The 17,112-nt window shown below is 38.7% G+C and overlaps 1 protein-coding gene across 9 annotated transcripts in view; it reads left to right on the top strand.

Annotated features, from left to right (window-relative positions):
- MRPL30 (mitochondrial ribosomal protein L30) overlaps nucleotides 1–13,626 on the top strand; it is a 72,041-nt gene extending 58,415 nt beyond the window's left edge. For 5 of the 9 annotated variants that reach the window (XM_036994630.2, XM_073239864.1, XM_073239873.1 and 2 more), the window contains 5 exons: nucleotides 6,633–6,710; nucleotides 8,016–8,099; nucleotides 12,880–13,026; nucleotides 13,255–13,328; nucleotides 13,407–13,626. In XM_036994630.2, the coding sequence (XP_036850525.1) occupies nucleotides 6,660–6,710; nucleotides 8,016–8,099; nucleotides 12,880–13,026; nucleotides 13,255–13,328; nucleotides 13,407–13,539 (489 nt within the window). In that variant the 5' untranslated portion in view covers nucleotides 6,633–6,659 and the 3' untranslated portion in view covers nucleotides 13,540–13,626. Of the gene's footprint in view, nucleotides 1–3,976; nucleotides 4,061–6,632; nucleotides 6,711–8,015; nucleotides 8,100–12,879; nucleotides 13,027–13,254; nucleotides 13,329–13,406 lie in introns of all 9 variants that reach the window. The other 4 variants (XM_073239866.1, XM_073239869.1, XM_073239878.1 and 1 more) reach the window with 1 other exon arrangement.
- Nucleotides 13,627–17,112: the final 3,486 nt, after the last annotated feature.

The following is a 17,112-nucleotide window of genomic DNA, read 5'->3' as shown; positions in this document are numbered from 1 at the left end:
AGTCTAGGTGCTGTACCTTCTAGATCTGAAAGACAATCAGACATGAGCATGACATCATCAATATAATGGTACAGCTGCACTGTTGGAGGTTTCTCTCGGTTTCTCCCATGTAGCCAAGTCCTGGGATACAAGTCCATGATAGATGGTGGGGCTGTGGAGATATCCCTGTGGAAGGGTGTGAAAGTCCATTGCTATCCTTCCCACGTGAAGGCAAACTGTTCCTGACTTTCCTGTTCAATGTCAATGGAAAAGAAGGCATTAGCAAGATCTACCACATAATGATATGTTCCTAGTTCATGGCTGAGGGTATCCACCAAGCCTGCAATAGAGGGGACAGCAGCATGCATAGGGGGTATGACTTTATTCAGTTCTCTCTAATCCACGGTCATATGCCAGGAGCCATCTGGCTTTTTTACAGGCCACACTGGGGAATTGAAAAGACTATGGGTGGGCTTTACAATACCTACCTTTTCCAGCTCCTGGAGAGTTTCTCCAATCTCTTTATGCCATCCAGGCAGTTTGTATTGTTTGGTATTAGTCACCCAGTGAGGCACAGGCAAAGCTATGGGTGCCTAGCATGTCCCCTCAGAACTGCCTTCACCACACGTACTCTCAGTCTGAACTCATGTGCAGTGGTCTGCAGCCATAGACCCTGCAGGATATCAATCCCCAAAATATACTCAGGGATAGGAGATATATACACAGAATACTCTTTTGGGGGTAGATGCCCTATTCCCAAAGGGATTTAGGCTTTTTTCACTCTGATAGCCTTATCACCCAAATCCATCTATGACAGTGGGATTCTTGGGGAACTGCTCAGAGTTACCATGAATCAGTGAACATTCAGCCCAGTGTCCACCAGAGCCAGGACATGTTGTATGTTCTCTGGGGACCAATGGATAGCTATTTCAACATGGGCCTCTGATCCCCCCTGGGTCCCTCAGGGCAGTTACCTTGACCTTTCCCTCAGTCAAAGCATGTTCCCCAATCACCTTCCTGTGTGGGCTTAAGTGAGGTTGGCTTGCTCTCCAGCAGGAAGTCTTGCAAACACACAGGCCAGACTCATGGCTATGTCTGTGACCTCTGCCTCTTTGGTCTTAATGGCTGGAACTGCTGCTCTGGTTTCAGCTGTTGTCATAGCTCTAGTAAGATCCTATTTGACTTACCATCTAATTTCCTTCCATCTGCTCCTGCCCTTATTAAATCAGCCCACATCTGGGTCCTCATAACCTTCATGGGGCCCTTTAAATTCTTCTTGTGAATAACAGATCTTATTTCTTTCTGGGTCCTCATTGCTTCAACCTCTCCTAAGTCTGCTACTGTTCGTGTCCCCTCACTTATGGAATGCCCTAAATGAGGGGAAAGTATGGCCACTAGAGACCCAAAGAGGCATGTAGGAGCTGTTTGAAGTACAATATTTCTCATCCCAGTAGTGAAAATCTCTTCATCTGGGCCATAATTCTCTGGACTATAGATGGCGTTTCTTATGCCTAGCTCTCATAACATGTGTTGGAGCTCAGCATATGTCTGCCATCTAACAGGAGAGAATGGTAGATCACCCAGATTGGGCCACACAGCACAAAGTGCAGCCATAATCCAATCAAGGAGGGAGTGACTCCCTGAGGTCTGATGTGCATTTTGTAATCGCTGCCTCAGGGCAGGCTGCACTGTCAGGGAAGACAGCTTTCCCATCTCTTATCCCGACAGAACAATTCCATCCACCCCTAAGTCCCACAGATGCAGGGACCAAGCTGATATTTACTCCAAGGGCTTCTGCCTCAACTGGGAGCCCAAATCCACCAGCTCAGCCTGAGTATAAGGGTGGAGCATAGAGTGCTCCACGACCTAGGGAGGGGGCTGCTCCTCTCCTTGGGGAACTTTCAGCTGCTGTGTCTTTATATTCTTTACAACCACTGGACATGCTTTCAATACAGGAGGGGCCAGTGCCTCCAGCATCACCCCTTCATCCTTCCCCAGCTCCTCCATTTCTGGGGCTGATGGCACCTTTCTCTCCCCTCCCTGGAGTGCCTCCTCTGCTACAACCTTTACCTTTTCTACTGTGCCTTGCAGCAATGCTAGCTCAAGTCTTCAGAAGCTCTCTTACTGCCACCTCAATGCTTCGCAGCTGAAGTTCTTGTGCCACCTCTGCCTGTGCTGTTCTCAGGAGTTCATCTTTTCTCTTGATGGCCTCTTCCTCCTTCAGAACACCTGGCAGCGCTACCATCTCATTCTTTAAAGAATTGTTTACCTCTCCAATGGCACCTTGCTGCCAGTGTTCTCGTGCTGCCTCCTCTCACATCAATGCCATTTCCTTCTTCAGGGAATCCACAGAAGTTTGCAGCTCATGTTCTCATGCCACCTCCTCATGCATCAGTGCCATTTCCTTCTTCAGGGAATCCACAGAAGGTTGCAGCTTGCATTCTCATGCTGCCATTTCTTGGGTCTCTTCTGTAGACCTTTTTAATACTGTGAGAAGCAGCCAACCCACAGTCTCCACTACCTCACGAGCACTCTGTTTCTCAAAAGACTTACTTACTATACCAAGGCCCACCCCTACAGCCTCAGGTGTCACCACCACTTGCCTCCAGTCCTGGGTTGGGGCCCAGTCCTCTAGGAGGCAAGCCACCTCAGACCACATACCCACTGGGGGACAATACACTGTCTCCCCATTCACAGGGGCAGCCTGCTGAAGCACCCCTCCCATAAAGGCAGCTTTTCTTTTTCCTTGGTCAACAATGAATCCTGCCGACTTTCGCCAGTTGTCTTGCCAGTGGGTTTCAGCCCTGGGCAAGTTTGCTATGGATTCAATGTGACCAAAGAAATTGACAGCAAAACGTTCTTTTGGGTGAAAGGGTTTATTACCCGGCTTGTTCTCCCGGCAGTAGGTCGAGCATTAGCGTCTCTGCCTCTGCCCAGAGCACTGGGCCAAGCTCTCTATATAGTACAATAATAGCTTATTGCCAGAACGTGTGGAAGTGGTAGCCTAGCAACAGGCCAGTTACATCATCATGTGGTTAAGTTCAGTGAGGATCCTGGCCATAGGAACCCCAACTTCCCCACAGGCACTTATGAGGGTTGACTACCATTTGTTAGGCATTAGGTATTGAAAGAAGAGACATTTCTTTCCTTCGGATATCTCAGTTTATTGAAAGGGAAATTCTGCCTCCTACATGGCAAGTTCTACCTTAGGTAAATGCTTGGGATACATGTGTGAATAGATAGAACAGAACAAAAACAAAATAAAATTTAGAAGTCTTTGTCCTGTGGAACTGATGTGTTATTGGGTGGAGACAGACAATAAACAACAAACCTAACAAATAATTAGATTATGTTTGAAGATGATAAGTGCTATGGGAAGAAAATCAAGTAGAGTAAGAGATTAGGAGGGCTGACTGTTGTGGTGTAGGTTGAAATGTTAAATAAATCAGGGTTGACCCCTTAGAGAAGATGGGATTTGAGCCAAAATTTGAAGGCAGTAAGGGAATTTACTATGTGACTGTCAGGAGCATTCCAGGAGAGGGAACAGCCAGGCCCAGGGAGCATACCTGCCTAGCAAGTCCCAGGACCTGCAAGGGGGCCTGTGTGTGGCCACTAAGTAAGAGAGTAATTGGGGATGAAGTCCTGAGTTGGGGTGGGGAGCTGGGTTTAAGGACTGGCTGTTACCCTGACTGAAATGAAGAGGCATTGGGCACTGAAAGCTTTAGGTCTTAAATAAATAAGCTTTTTTATTTTAGAATGATTTGGGGTTTACAAAAAATTAGTAGCACAGAGCTCTTATATACCCCACACCCAATTTCCCCTTTTATTAACATCTTGTATTAGTTTGGTGCACTTGTTATAATTTATGAAACAGTATTAATTACTAACTGAAGTTAGTACTTCATGCAGATTTTGCTAGTGTTTACCTGATGTCCTTTTATTGTTCCAAAATCCCATCCAGGACACCACCTTATCTTTGATCATCATGTCTCCTTAGATTCCTTTTGACTATGGCAGTTTCTCAGGCTTTCCTTGTTTTTGATGACCTTGAGAGTTGTGAAGCAATCAGGTATTTGAAGAGGTACTGGTCAAGTATTTTATGTAATATCTTTTAACTGGAGTTTGATGTTATTCTTTTAGAGTGGGTTTAGGGGTATTGGGGAAGAAGACCACAGAGGTGAAATGCCATTCTCATTCCATCATATCAAGGGTACATGCTATCAACTTGATTGTTGTCACGGTGAATCAGTTGACATTAACCTTGATCACCTGGCTGATGCAGTGTTGAACAGGTTTCTCTAGTGTAATGTTATCCCCCCACCACCACTCCCTGCTTTTTATACTGTACTCTAGGAGTCAGTAAGCATGGCCCATGTTTCAGGGGTGAGTATTTTGCTCCATCTTTTTGAGGTGGGGAGCATCTCAAATAATTATAAATTATTTATAATTCTTCTGTAAAGGAAATTTGTTTCTTCTCTCCCATTAGTTTATTAATTTATTTATATCGGTATGGGCTTATAGTTATTTTAGGGTTTGTATTGTAAGCTATTATTTTGTTACTTATTTTGTTGCTCATATTATTCCCGTTTCAGCCACTAGGAGATCTTTCAGTTGGCCCCTGTGTCCCTTTGACATACCCCATCATTTTGATTTTATGAGTAGTTCTTTTCTAGTACTACAGGATTCTAGTACTTCATACTCATCTTTAGATATTCCCTGCTACAGCCCTGCAATCAGCCATTTCTCAAAGGAGGAGACCTGGCTCTTTTTATTAGAGAATGCTGTTAGAAATGGGGCACTGGGTGGGCTCATGGCTGCTGGGGTACCATTGCTTTTAGGCCCGCTCAGCTAACAGCTAATCCATATATATGTACATATCTGTAATTTGTCTGTATCCATCATTGTATGAAGCCAAACATGAGTTCCAACTCTAATCCTGTATCATTGGAGCACATGGATCATTTTAGCCTTCCCTCGTGCTTATTTGTAACCTCTCACTCCAACAATGAGAAACTTGGCTTATTGAAATATTTTGAGCAGAGGAGTTGACATGATCTGATTTAAAATTTAGTGAGATGACTGCTGCTATGGAGAAAAGACCTTAGGAAGTTGGAGGGGAAGTAGGAAGGCCAGTTAGGAGGTGTTTGTTGAAATATAGCTAATAAGAGAAAGATACAACAAAGCGTGAAGCTAAATGAGTAGGGTTAGTATGTAATACTTGTGAGGAAGAAGTATGGTAGAGAAAATAATTTAGCATTACCTCTTTGATTTGGAGGGCTGGAGGATTAAGCGTCTCTTCTAAGAAAGCCCCAGTACTAAGTATATAAAGCACCAGCAAAGCAAAAATGATCTGAACTAGAAATCATTACATAAAGTTTGAGATCTGAAGTCTTAGTGACATTTTTGAAATTTGGATGTACTTCTGTATTCTGAGTTAGGCAGGCTGTAGATCTAACCCATTGAGTGATTCATATACTCATAACAAACATAGGGTGCCTACTGTTCATCACATAGTGTGCTAGATGCTTGCATTCAGGGCACTATGGGTTTGGTAGTTAATGCTTCTAAATCTGATACATAATTAATTTTGAGAGACTGGTTCATTTGCTGAGAATTTTTCTGAAGTCTGGCTCTTTGAGTGGGACATCTTGCATTGATTCTCACAACTTTACTGTTTTATCTGCATCTCAGGAAAGACTTGTAGAGCTTGAGTGAGCCAGAATCTGGTGGACACTAACACATAACACCCTGTTTTGGTGTGTTAGAGTATTCTTATTATAGCTTTGTAATTATTTAATAATTTTATAATAGTAAAACTTATTGAGGGCTCCCTATGTGCTGAGTTTTAGGTGTTTTTAGAGTAACTCCTTTGCAAGTTGGGTATTTCTGTCTGTTCTTTGGGTAAAAATTTGAAACAAATTATGCAAATACACATTTACCGCATGAACCTAATCTTTCTACTTTTAGTATACATTATCATAGTAAGCTATAATTGTTTTGTGTCTAGGTAAACATAACTTTTTTAGGTCATGAAAACAATGTGTATTTGTGAAGAATCATTTAAAAATACAAATACAAGCAAAAAAGAGAGTTCTACTTTATTTTTTAAGAGAAGGGCGTTACAGTGTAGTGAAAAAGCACTGGACTAGCAATTAGGAGAACTGGATTCCAGACCATATACTCTGGAAAGCTGGATGCCCTGGGGTAAAAGATTGAACTTTTGGGGATTCATTTTCCTCACACATAGCGCAACAGGGTTGTCAGTTCTAATTGTAGGAGTTGGGGTATCTTCATTTAATTTTTTAGCTCTTTAATTTTTTTATGGTTGTGTAACAAAACATTATATTTTTGCCCTCATTATTGAACATTTAAAAAATGATAGTAACCTCCATCGCCTGTTCCTGTTGAATCAATGTAGGCTCTAACTTACCTGGTAAAAATGGGATAGAGTTAATGCGTAAATCACCTGTGGTTTTGCTGAACGCTGAATAAAACATTTATTATAACTAATTCTTGCCCTTATTCTATTTATAATAACCAAGATTTTACTGTTAAACTTCAGTCAAGTATACAATTAACTTCTTATTTAGTTTTTAATACTACAGAAGGAGGGACCTATCTATTTCTGAGACCTATTTTTTTACTTCTCACAGTCTCTAAGGAGAATAGTCGCCATATTCATGGCAGGGATTTTGCCATTAATAGTTCAGAGGCCTCCAGGCAGACTGAAAGTAAGTATTTCTTTTCAAGAATTATCTTGTTTTTTCTATTCCTCAAGATATTTTTCTTTCTCTTTTCTAATTAACAAAACATACAAGCAGGTTAAACTTTATGAGTTCCTCTTTTTACAAATTATTTTTTAATGTCAAGGGTTATATATGGTTTATCTGCTGTTTTATCCCTAAAGATTTGGCATCAAAATCTCTTTCCCTGGAGAACATGCTGGTGAAAAATGGCCAGTCAGCCTTAATCTTTTTAAAGTTTTAAGTGTTTTTGCTTCACTTATGAAAAAGTACATTTTCAGTCATAAAAAATAAGTAAAACAAAACAATCTGCCAGAGACCATTTGTATTTTCAAACATGAGTTCAAACATGTAGTTCTTTTTGGTCTTTTATAAACTGCAACGGTGCAGCCTAATTTATTCAGGAGGGCTGCTGGCCATAAATGATAATGTCAGGTGCTTTACTTACATTACCTTACCCTCAGATTAATCCTCAGTATTACTTCCTTTCTATAGCTGAGGAAACTGACCCTCTGAGAGGGTCAGCATCTCATCTCTCACAGAGCTAGGGTGCAGTGCCCATTGTCTTGCCCGTGTTTGTCCTTCCCCTCTGCCACTCACTCCTGATTGTTCTCTACTTGTTTTATACCAGCTCTGCAGTACAGGTAGGTCATGAAAAGGAGTGAGTATTTCCCATCCAGAGAGGAGCTTCCTGGTGTGAAGGATTGCTGTGAATCCTTTTTCTTCAGCAGACAGAGAAAGAGGACTAGAGGATTGCAGAAAGGGAACAAGAGATAGGAGCCTGGAGTGATGGCACTGTTGGGACTAGAGAGGAAACTGGAAGCTCACTGGCTTTCTTTGACATTGAGTTATTGAAGGTGAAGTACTACACATTGTCTAGCCCAGGGGTTGGCAAACTGCAGCCAGCAGGCCAGCTTCAGCCCACCCACCTATTTTTGTAAATAAAGTTTTAATGGAACATAACCATACCCATTTGCTTATATATTGTCTATGGCGCATTCGCCCTACAGTGGCAGAGTTGGGACTTGGCAATGGCAACTTACTGTCTGGTCCTTTATAGAAAAATATCACCACTCCTGGTCTAGAAATTAGTATTTATGTGTTTTTTGCTTTATAATCTGTTAGTGGTGAGATGAGATGTATTCATTCGCTTAGGGACTGAGATAAACTAATAATTGCTTTTTAGATAAAAACAGACTTTTTTTTAAAAAAAAAAAGAACCAAAGTTGGTAGGTATGGATTTCCGCACTAGAGTTCTAAACAATAAATGTTTTATTTTATGTCATATTTTAGACTCTTATTACAAAAGGTATGGAGCCTGTCATACGTATGGATTGGATTCGTCACAAATTTACCAGGTCAAGAATTCCAGATAAAGTAAGAACAAGAGATTTTGTGCATTTTTTTTTCTATTTTTTTAAACATACTTTCTTTCAAAAGGTACCTGTTTTTGTAATATTGAAAGCCTTTATGTTAAATTATGTGTGGATCTGCACTATTACCTACATCCACACATAATTTCACATAAAACATAGTAGGATTTATGTACAGGATGATTACTAAAAATAACATGCCACTGGCCTTCAAAGTAGTGGGTTTTTGTCACTCAGAATCTGTGTATTCCTGTTTTTTTTCTTTAATATTTTATGTTACCATATCAACATTGTCCTGAGAAAAATGTGGTCTTCCCCCAACTCAGGGCTCTGTTTATATGCTCTTTGTGTTCATTTTCTGTACCAGCTATTGCTATTTTTGATCTTGTGGTTTCTCTGCTAGATTTATGCATACATATCATTGTTAAAGAAAACACTGGCTAAGCCCTCCACTGATTTTTTTGTTTTGTTTTTTTTAACTGAGTAGGCTTTATTTCTTAAAGTACTTTGAGGTTTATAGGAAAACTGAACAGAAAGTGCAGAGTTTCCAAATACTCCCTCCTCTGCTACACAGTTTCTTTATTACCAACATCTTGCTTTGGTACGTATTTGTTGTATATATTGATGAACCAGTAGCAACACATTATTATTAACCAAAGTCCATACTTTCCATCAGGGTTCACTGCTTGCATTACACATTCTGTGGGTTTTGACAAATGCATAATGTCCTGTATTTACCATCAGAATAGTATACAAAATGGTTTCACGGCCCTAAACATCCCCTGAACTTTGCCTCTTCATCCCTCCTTCTCATCTCCCAATCCCTGGCAACCACTTGTCTATAGTTTTGCCATTACCAGAATGTCATGGAGTTGGAATCATACAGCATTGTAGCCCTTTCAGACTGGCTTCATTCCCTTAAGCAGCATATAGTTAAGGTTCCTTGATGTCCTGCCATGACTTGATAGCTCTTTTTTTTTTCTAATCAACTGTATATTTAATCAAAGTAATAATAAATCATGAGTTAACTAGAAAATCTCTGGCTAGAACTAACATGAATTTGAAAAGATCAAGTTGTTTTCCAGTAAAGTGGCTAGAGACTCTGCAATTAAGAAGGTACTGGAAATAAAGCACATTTTTATAACCCAAGTTTTCTGACTGTGCAGCTCATTTCTATTTACTGCCACATGATATTCCATTGTATGGATGGATGTACAACAGTCTATCACATTCACCTCCTGAAGGACATCTTGGTTACTTCAAGTTTTGGCAATCATGAATAAAGCTGATATAAATATTCACGTGTGGCTTTTGTGTGGACATAAGTTTTTGACTTACGTGAGGTATATATCTAGAAACGTAATTGTTGGAATGTTTGGTAAAACAACTGCATTTGGTTTAGTAAAGCTGGGTTTTGTTTTGTCTTTTTTTTTCATTACTCCTCCAATTTTTTGTATTGTGGCAACTGTATGTAACATAAAACAATATATCAGCTGTTTTTAAGTGTATAGAGCAGTGGTATTAAGTATATTCATGTTGTTGTGCAACCATCACCACCATCCATCTCCAGAACTCTTCATCGTACAGAATTGAAACTGTGCCCATTAAACAATGCCTCCCCATTCCCTCACCCCCAGCCTCTGGCCACCACCATTTTCCTTTTTTTTTTTTTTAAATTTAAAATAGTGTTGCTATTCAACAGGCACATGAAAAGATGCTCCATGTAGCTAATTATCAGGGAAATGCAAATTAAAACTACAATGAGATACCACCTCACACCAGTCAGGATGGCCAACATAGAAAAGACTAGGAGTAACAAATGCTGGTGAGGATGTGAAGAAAGGGGAACCCTCCTACACTGCTGGTGGGAATGTAAACTAGTTAACCATTGTGGAAAGCAGTATGGAGGTTCCTCAAAAAACTAAAAATAGAAATACCGTATGACCCAGGAATTCCACTCCTAGGATTTACCCTAAGAATGCAGGAGCCCATATTCAAAAAGACATGCACCCCTGTGTTTATCGCAGCACTATTTACAGTAGCTAAGAAATGGAAGCAACCTAAGTGTCCATCAGTAGATGAATGGATAAAGAAGATGTGGTACATACACAAAATGGAATATTTTTCAGCCATAAGAAGACAGATCCTACCATTTGCAACAACATGGATGGAGCTAGATGGTATTATGCTCAGTGAAATAAGCCAGGCACAGAAAGACAAGTATCAAATGATTTCACTCATCTGTGGAGCAGAAGAACAAAGCAAAAACTGAAGGAACAAAACAGCAGCAGACTCACAGAATCCAAGAATGGACTAACAGTTACCAAAGGGAAAGGGACTGGGGAGGGTGGGTGGGAAGGGAGGGATAAAGTGAAAAGGGGCCATTATGATTAGCACACATAACATTAGTGGAGGGGCACAGGGAAGGCAGTGTAGCACAGAGAAGACAGGTAGTGAATCTATAGCATCTTACCACGCTGATGGACAGTGACTGTAATGGGGTATGTGGTGGGGACTTGATAATGGGGGGAATCTAGTAACCACAATGTTGCTCAAGTGATTTTATATTAATGATACCAAAAAAAAATAGTATTGCCATTGACTGTTTTACACCTTTAGTGTACTTGACATTCTTTTACCAGAAACCTTTTCTTAAGTCATAGTCTTTCTGCCACTGTCCTTTCCACAAGTGCATTATCTTATATCTTCTGTGTTTCTTAATCTGTAAACTTCTGGAAGAGAATGATAGATACAAATGTGAGTATTTGTTTAAAATGTGCAAGACAGTTATTTTTATCACCAGCTATAATAAAGGTGAAAAGTTTTAACCTTTATAGTGTGTATATCCAGCCCTTGTAGTCTTCTAAACTTATGCCTGTATTCTCATATAGTTTCTAGATCATGCTGCTTGGATAACTCATAAGCATTTGAGTTAAACATCCAAAATTAAACTCACTATCTTATTTTCCCTCCGAACAATCAAACAAAAAGAGGGTGCTCATCCAGTATGAATGGTGTCAGTTAATGCTACATCCTCAAGCTGATATCCCAGGCTGGAGACCTGAGTAAATCTCCACCCCTCCTTCACCACCACAGACCCATCTATTTTACTGCCCCAGGCTTGAAATGAGTCCCTTTTCGGTTGCAACTACTATAATTCAAGCTTTTAACCATGGCCATACCTTCCTACCCTTGTTTCCTTATACCAGTCTTCGACCTCCAGTTCATTTTATTCTCTTGTAAGAGTTTTCTTTCTATCTATTTTTGAAATATGATCATGCTGCTCCAGATTTTCAGTAGCTTTGTATCCCTTCTGGAAATTTCTAAAGGCTCAGCATAGTTGAGCCTTGTTTAAGTTCATCCCCCGCATTGCTTTTCATGCTTTTTTCCTACTCCAGCCCCATGGAACACTCGATTTTTCCACGATTTCATGCTCTTCACACTGTTCCCTTAAATGTTCTTTAGCGCACCTATCCCATCCTCTGCCTGCCACCATTCTTCCCCTCCTGTATATCTTTGAAATCCCTAGAAAATGCAAACAAGCAAAACCAACTGGAAAACACCCTTAATGCCACCCACCTGGAGACAGCTACTGTCAACACCTTCTACATCCTTTTCTGTTACGTGTTTTCAAAGATGTGAATAATCTCATATGTAACGCTTCTCTAGTTGCTTTCTTCTTTAGCAATATAGTATGACCTCTTAGTAAGTTTCTACAATACTGTTTTTAATGATTGAATAGTATCCTTTTTGATTTAAGTACCATCTTTTTTATGTGTGTTTCCTTTCTTGGACTAATTCCCCAGAGGTATAACAACTCTTGAGCTAACGTCTTTGAGACCTTTTACATATATAGGAATATATACGTACATATATAAATACACACACACACATATATACATATATGTGATTCTTAGATTCAGTATTTGTAGAATATGTCATATATTCACACTCATATATTTGGTATAGATGAAACAAATACACTATCCTACTGCACATAGTGGTATGGAAATGTGTTTTTTTGTTTGGTTTGGTTTGGATTTTGCTCAAGAATGTATTATGGCCATCCTTTAATGTTAGTAGCTGCAAAGATAGTAAACCTTTATAGTGGCAACATTGTATCCAGTAGGCTACATCATCATTTATTTACTTACATCATATTTTATTTGGTATTAGTATTGTTAGTTTTATTTAGAATGTATTTATCACAATTTATTTAGTTCTACTAAGAACCCAGATGTGACCTTAATTTTCAGTTTTACAAATATTGTTGCAATGTACATCCTTATTCACTACATTTTATGTACTTAGGGAAGTTTTTCTGTGGGACAGCTCCCCAGAACCTTTTGATTCTTAGAAATTCAGTTCACATGTCAGCTGGAGCTGTTTGTCTGTATTCTCACAATACTTTATATGTATTATTTATAATGGGCATGCTATTGTCATTGTAAATTTATGTTTGTTCCCTCACTTGAAGGAGGGTTGCAACCCAGTGGGCAACTTTTATAGCGCTCACGTTGTCTCCTGGCCCTTGAACTCTTTACATCATCTGCTTGCTCCTGCTTTGCTCTTAAACTAAACAACAAAATCCTTACCTATGTGATATTTTTCTTAGGAGTATGAAATTCTTAAAAGACTCCATCTGAGTAATATCATACCGGTAGAAATTGATGATGAGGATTATAGAAACATTAGGAATGAGATCATTATGTAGTTACTTGGGAGTTTTTTAAGAAAAAAAATGCACAGCTGAAAATTTACCATTTATAATTCTACCTTCCCAGGTATTTCAGCCTTCACCTGCAGATCATGAGAAATACGGTGGGGATCCACAGCACCCTCATAAACTGCATATTGTTACCAGAATAAAGAGTACAAAAAGACGTCCATATTGGGAAAAGGACATAATAAAGATGCTTGGATTAGAAAAAGTATGCAACTATCCTAGTCATCTTTAGTGTTGTTTAAATTTGCTTTAAATTTTATACTTTTTAAACTTTAAGATATACTTTTATTATTTCTTTGGTCGAGATGTATTATTTAGTGTAATTTATTTGAAAGTTGATTTAGAACAAATGTCCATTTAACTTAATGTTTTACTGAAACCTGGGACCACATGCTTTTGAAATCGATCCATAATGTTGTTTCCTTACTTACAGGCACACACTCCTCAAGTTCACAAGAATATCCCTTCAGTGAATGCAAAATTGAAAGTGGTTAAACATTTGATAAGGTATGTTGTTTATTACTTCAGTAGTTTAAACAAACTTGTTACCTAGTTTAATTCTAAAAGCATTTTCTTATGTCACAGAATCCAGCCTCTGAAATTGCCACAAGGACTTCCAGCAGAGGAGGACATGTCTAACACGTGCCTCAAGAGCACTGGGGAATTAGTAGTGAAGTGGCATCTAAGCCCTGTAGAACAGGAAGCAGTTAAGTCCTAATGCCAGGGCAGTCCACGTTAAAAAAGGCAAATCATTTTTATTTAAAGATGGTGAGAAAGTTCTCATTAAATGTACTTCAAACATTAATTATTTTCACTGACTACACCTGGTGTGTTTCTTCCTTATATAGGCGTCGGGGTTTTTGTGCTAATTGGTTTAACTCTCTCCTTTCCCTCTAATAGTTTCACTGCAAAATGGGTTAAGAATGGCATTGTTTAAACAACTGAATCAGATTTCACCATTGTAATGGTCATTAGCTTTCTTAAAGTACTGTTTTCTCATTTAACTGAATTCAGTGAATTCTCTGAGTGCTCTTTGAGTGAAGAGTGTGTTGTGTGTTGGAGAAAACCCAGAGCTGACCAGAATAATGGGTGCTTATTCTGTCCCACTAGAGAACAGAGATTCAGCCAAATTCATTAAGCATTTGGTGCTGCTAGATCAGCTGCTTTGTGCTTTTGTGCCTATAAATATGTGGTCTTGGCTGCATTTGATCCTTAAATTTAATACCAGAAATAGTATCTATTTTCTAATTACAAATCTAATTTGCCCTAACTTTTATTGGTGTTCTTTGAACTCCTAAGAAACTTCTGTCAACAGTTGAGGTTGCTGTTTAAAAGAAGAAAAAGAAGGATAAATTCTTTTAGAGAAAGTTTTATATCCTTTTTTTTCTATTTCAGATAATTGAAGGGGTAGAGGAAAGTAAGAATTTTAGGGGGCGTTCAATACTGGGAAATTCTGTGGCAGTTAATTAAAGGTGATGGTGAAAAATCTCTGAATTCTAGTTGCCCTTTATTTCTCTTTGTCACTTGTAAAATTTGGCCTGAGCAGCAGTCCTTGTTTGTGGCGTCCATCCTGTCATAGGCCTTGATGCTTTGGGACTGCAGGCAGAAGTGGCACCTCAAGTGGAGCCAGATCCATGAATTAAAAAGCCTAAAGGCAACTATAGTTTCAGTGCAATAGTGATTGAAATCAAGGGTGTGTAAGGCCTGGAGGGGTATAAAGCCAAAGGACACTAACTTAGAGAGTTCAGTCTAATTGGAGAGAGACTTGTATGCCACAAGGAAAGGCGCTACATTTGGGATGAGGACAGCTGTGTATAAAAAAGCTGGCCTCTGCTAATTTATTGCCATCTCTTTTCCTGTGCTAATAATGTTTAAAATGGGGGAATTGGACATTGGTCAACTTTTACCCAAAGGGTCTAATAAAGTTTGGTTAAGTAATTTAAATCTCAACAACCCACAACTAGAGGAAAGGATCTAAAGGTTAGGTTGCATATTTAGAAAATAAATTGTGTAGAAGAGCAAAGGGAGAAAATGGGTATGGGCTAGCTCCTTAGTTTCCTATTGCTGTGTAACAAATTACCAAAACTTAGCTGCTTAAAATAATACATGCTTATTACCTCACCATTTCTGTGGGTCATAAGTCTGGGCTTTGTGGGGTAGTCTGCTTAACTACCAGCTATAATACTGGGTTCTTATCAGGGTCTTGCCTGGTAAAGGATCTGCTTCTAAACTCTTGGGTTGTTGGCAGAAGTCATTTCCATGTGGCTGTAGGATTCATAGCAAGTTGCTTCTTCAAAACCGGAAGAAAGAGTCTCTAGCAAGATGGGTGCTACACTCTGATGACCGTGTGAGTGCAGTCAGGTACATTCCATCACCTTTGTTGCATTCCATTGGTTAGAAGCAAGTTACAGGTGTGACTACTGGGGACAGGGATCTTGGGGGCCTCCTTAAAGACTGCCTGCCTCTGGAGCCTCCCTGGAGTGGCATTCCTTTGTCTTGTATCATTTCAAAACCTTCTAAGGATTTCTCCCTCAGTCTTGTCTCCATGTAGCTGAGAATTGCTTTGTTCCATTTCATCTGCCTTGTTTCAGGACCTTGTGTTTGGCCTCTCATTGGTGACGATTGGCATTTGGTCAAGCTTAGGGAGATGAAGTTACCCAAGCACTGTCATTAAAGCTCTTTCCAATTTTCTTACGGTCTTCTCAGTCTCAAATTGTCCCTCTTTCAGGCCAGATAACCTGTTTCCAACATCTTTGCTCATTACAGAACTAACCAGTATACTTATCATTCTAACTGACACGATTTTTCACCAACAAATTGGAATTACAGTGCCCATTTTGGGGGTTTTGACATAAACAAGATTGTGTATTTAGGAGATACCTTAGAACAAAAAGCAAAGAAACCCCCATACAGAGATTGTTTGTCTTGTTTTCCTAAAAAAAGATCATTTTGTTTAACATAGGTGGTATCCTCTCCTTACTTTTCATATTTAAAGGAGTAGTACTGGCTTTTTGATCACACAGCTTGACTGTGAAAATTTTCAAGGGTCTAAGTTACTGTCTAACCCATCTGTTCTTCTGTATTTGAGTATATATGTCAAAATTTGTTTTCTGCATCTGAACTTTTCACTCTTAACTAACTGTAAGACCTTAGGTAAATCATTAATAATCTTTGGGAAGTCTGGACAGTTTCTAAATAAGAAACAGATGCAAAATGTTAGTCACTAAATAACATTTTCACCCTTTTTTCTTAGAATGGCAATCAATTAGCAAAAGATGGAAATACCATTGGACAATATTCTTTATTTTTGCCTTCCCAAATTACTAAAATGATGTGAAATAAGTACTCATGCAGAACAAAGTAGCTAAACAATTCATTTTTTTCTCTAATTTCCTTTATTGTCTAGAGAAATGAAAATTTGTGGATCACTTTAAAAATAATATAAACAACTCATATTATTTATATTATAAATAATATAAACCAGGTACAGCAGTTACAGAAATACAAATATATATATAGCATAATGGATATTATTTTTCTGCTTATTAAGATGGCAAATTTAGTATGATACATTTTTTATTTAATATACTGATTCTATTTTAAAGCTACAGATATAAACTTTAAATCTATTAGCTATAGATGCACATGCCTAAATACATACATACAATGGTATATTAATGCAATCTGTGCATGAATAATGTAAAATAAAAGTAAAAATAGAATTTGGGTAAGCCAAGGTATTTTTACCCAGAGACTCATTATTTCTTATTTTCAGATACTTATCACTATCTTATCTTCTCTAAAAATCTATTCTTGATTTTGTCTTTCCCCAAATCATCCCAAATTCAAACTAATAAAATCATTAAGATGTATTTTATGCCTAAACTATATGTAGGTTTTCTAAAGTAGCCATCAGCTAGCATAAAGATTTGCTGTTCACTACATAAAGGTAAGGGCAACAGGAATGATTAAGTTTGTCTAAAAATTTTCCAAACTTTAATTCAAAATGATTTTGAGCATTCTTGTCTACCACACTTCATATTGAAACAAACCTGACAAATTAAAAAGAGAGTTGATTTGCCTAGGTTAATTATGTGTAAGTAAAGTCTATTAATTTAAATATCTTTCAATGAATATGTATTTTTCAAGTTAAAAGAAACATAGTCATGTTTAGATACAAAGACTAGTATAATCACTCTTCTCAAAGATTGTTTCCATTGTTCCAGATTCACAAATCCTCCTCCTCTCACCCATTCCCCCTTTTTACTGTAGATCTGAACAGGCACTCGGG

This window comes from Manis javanica, chromosome 1 (genome assembly GCF_040802235.1).
Source record: "Manis javanica isolate MJ-LG chromosome 1, MJ_LKY, whole genome shotgun sequence".
NCBI classification, from domain to species: Eukaryota; Metazoa; Chordata; class Mammalia; order Pholidota; family Manidae; genus Manis; species Manis javanica.
Note: the sequence above shows the minus strand (reverse complement) of the source record. Positions and strands in the feature narration are given on the sequence as shown.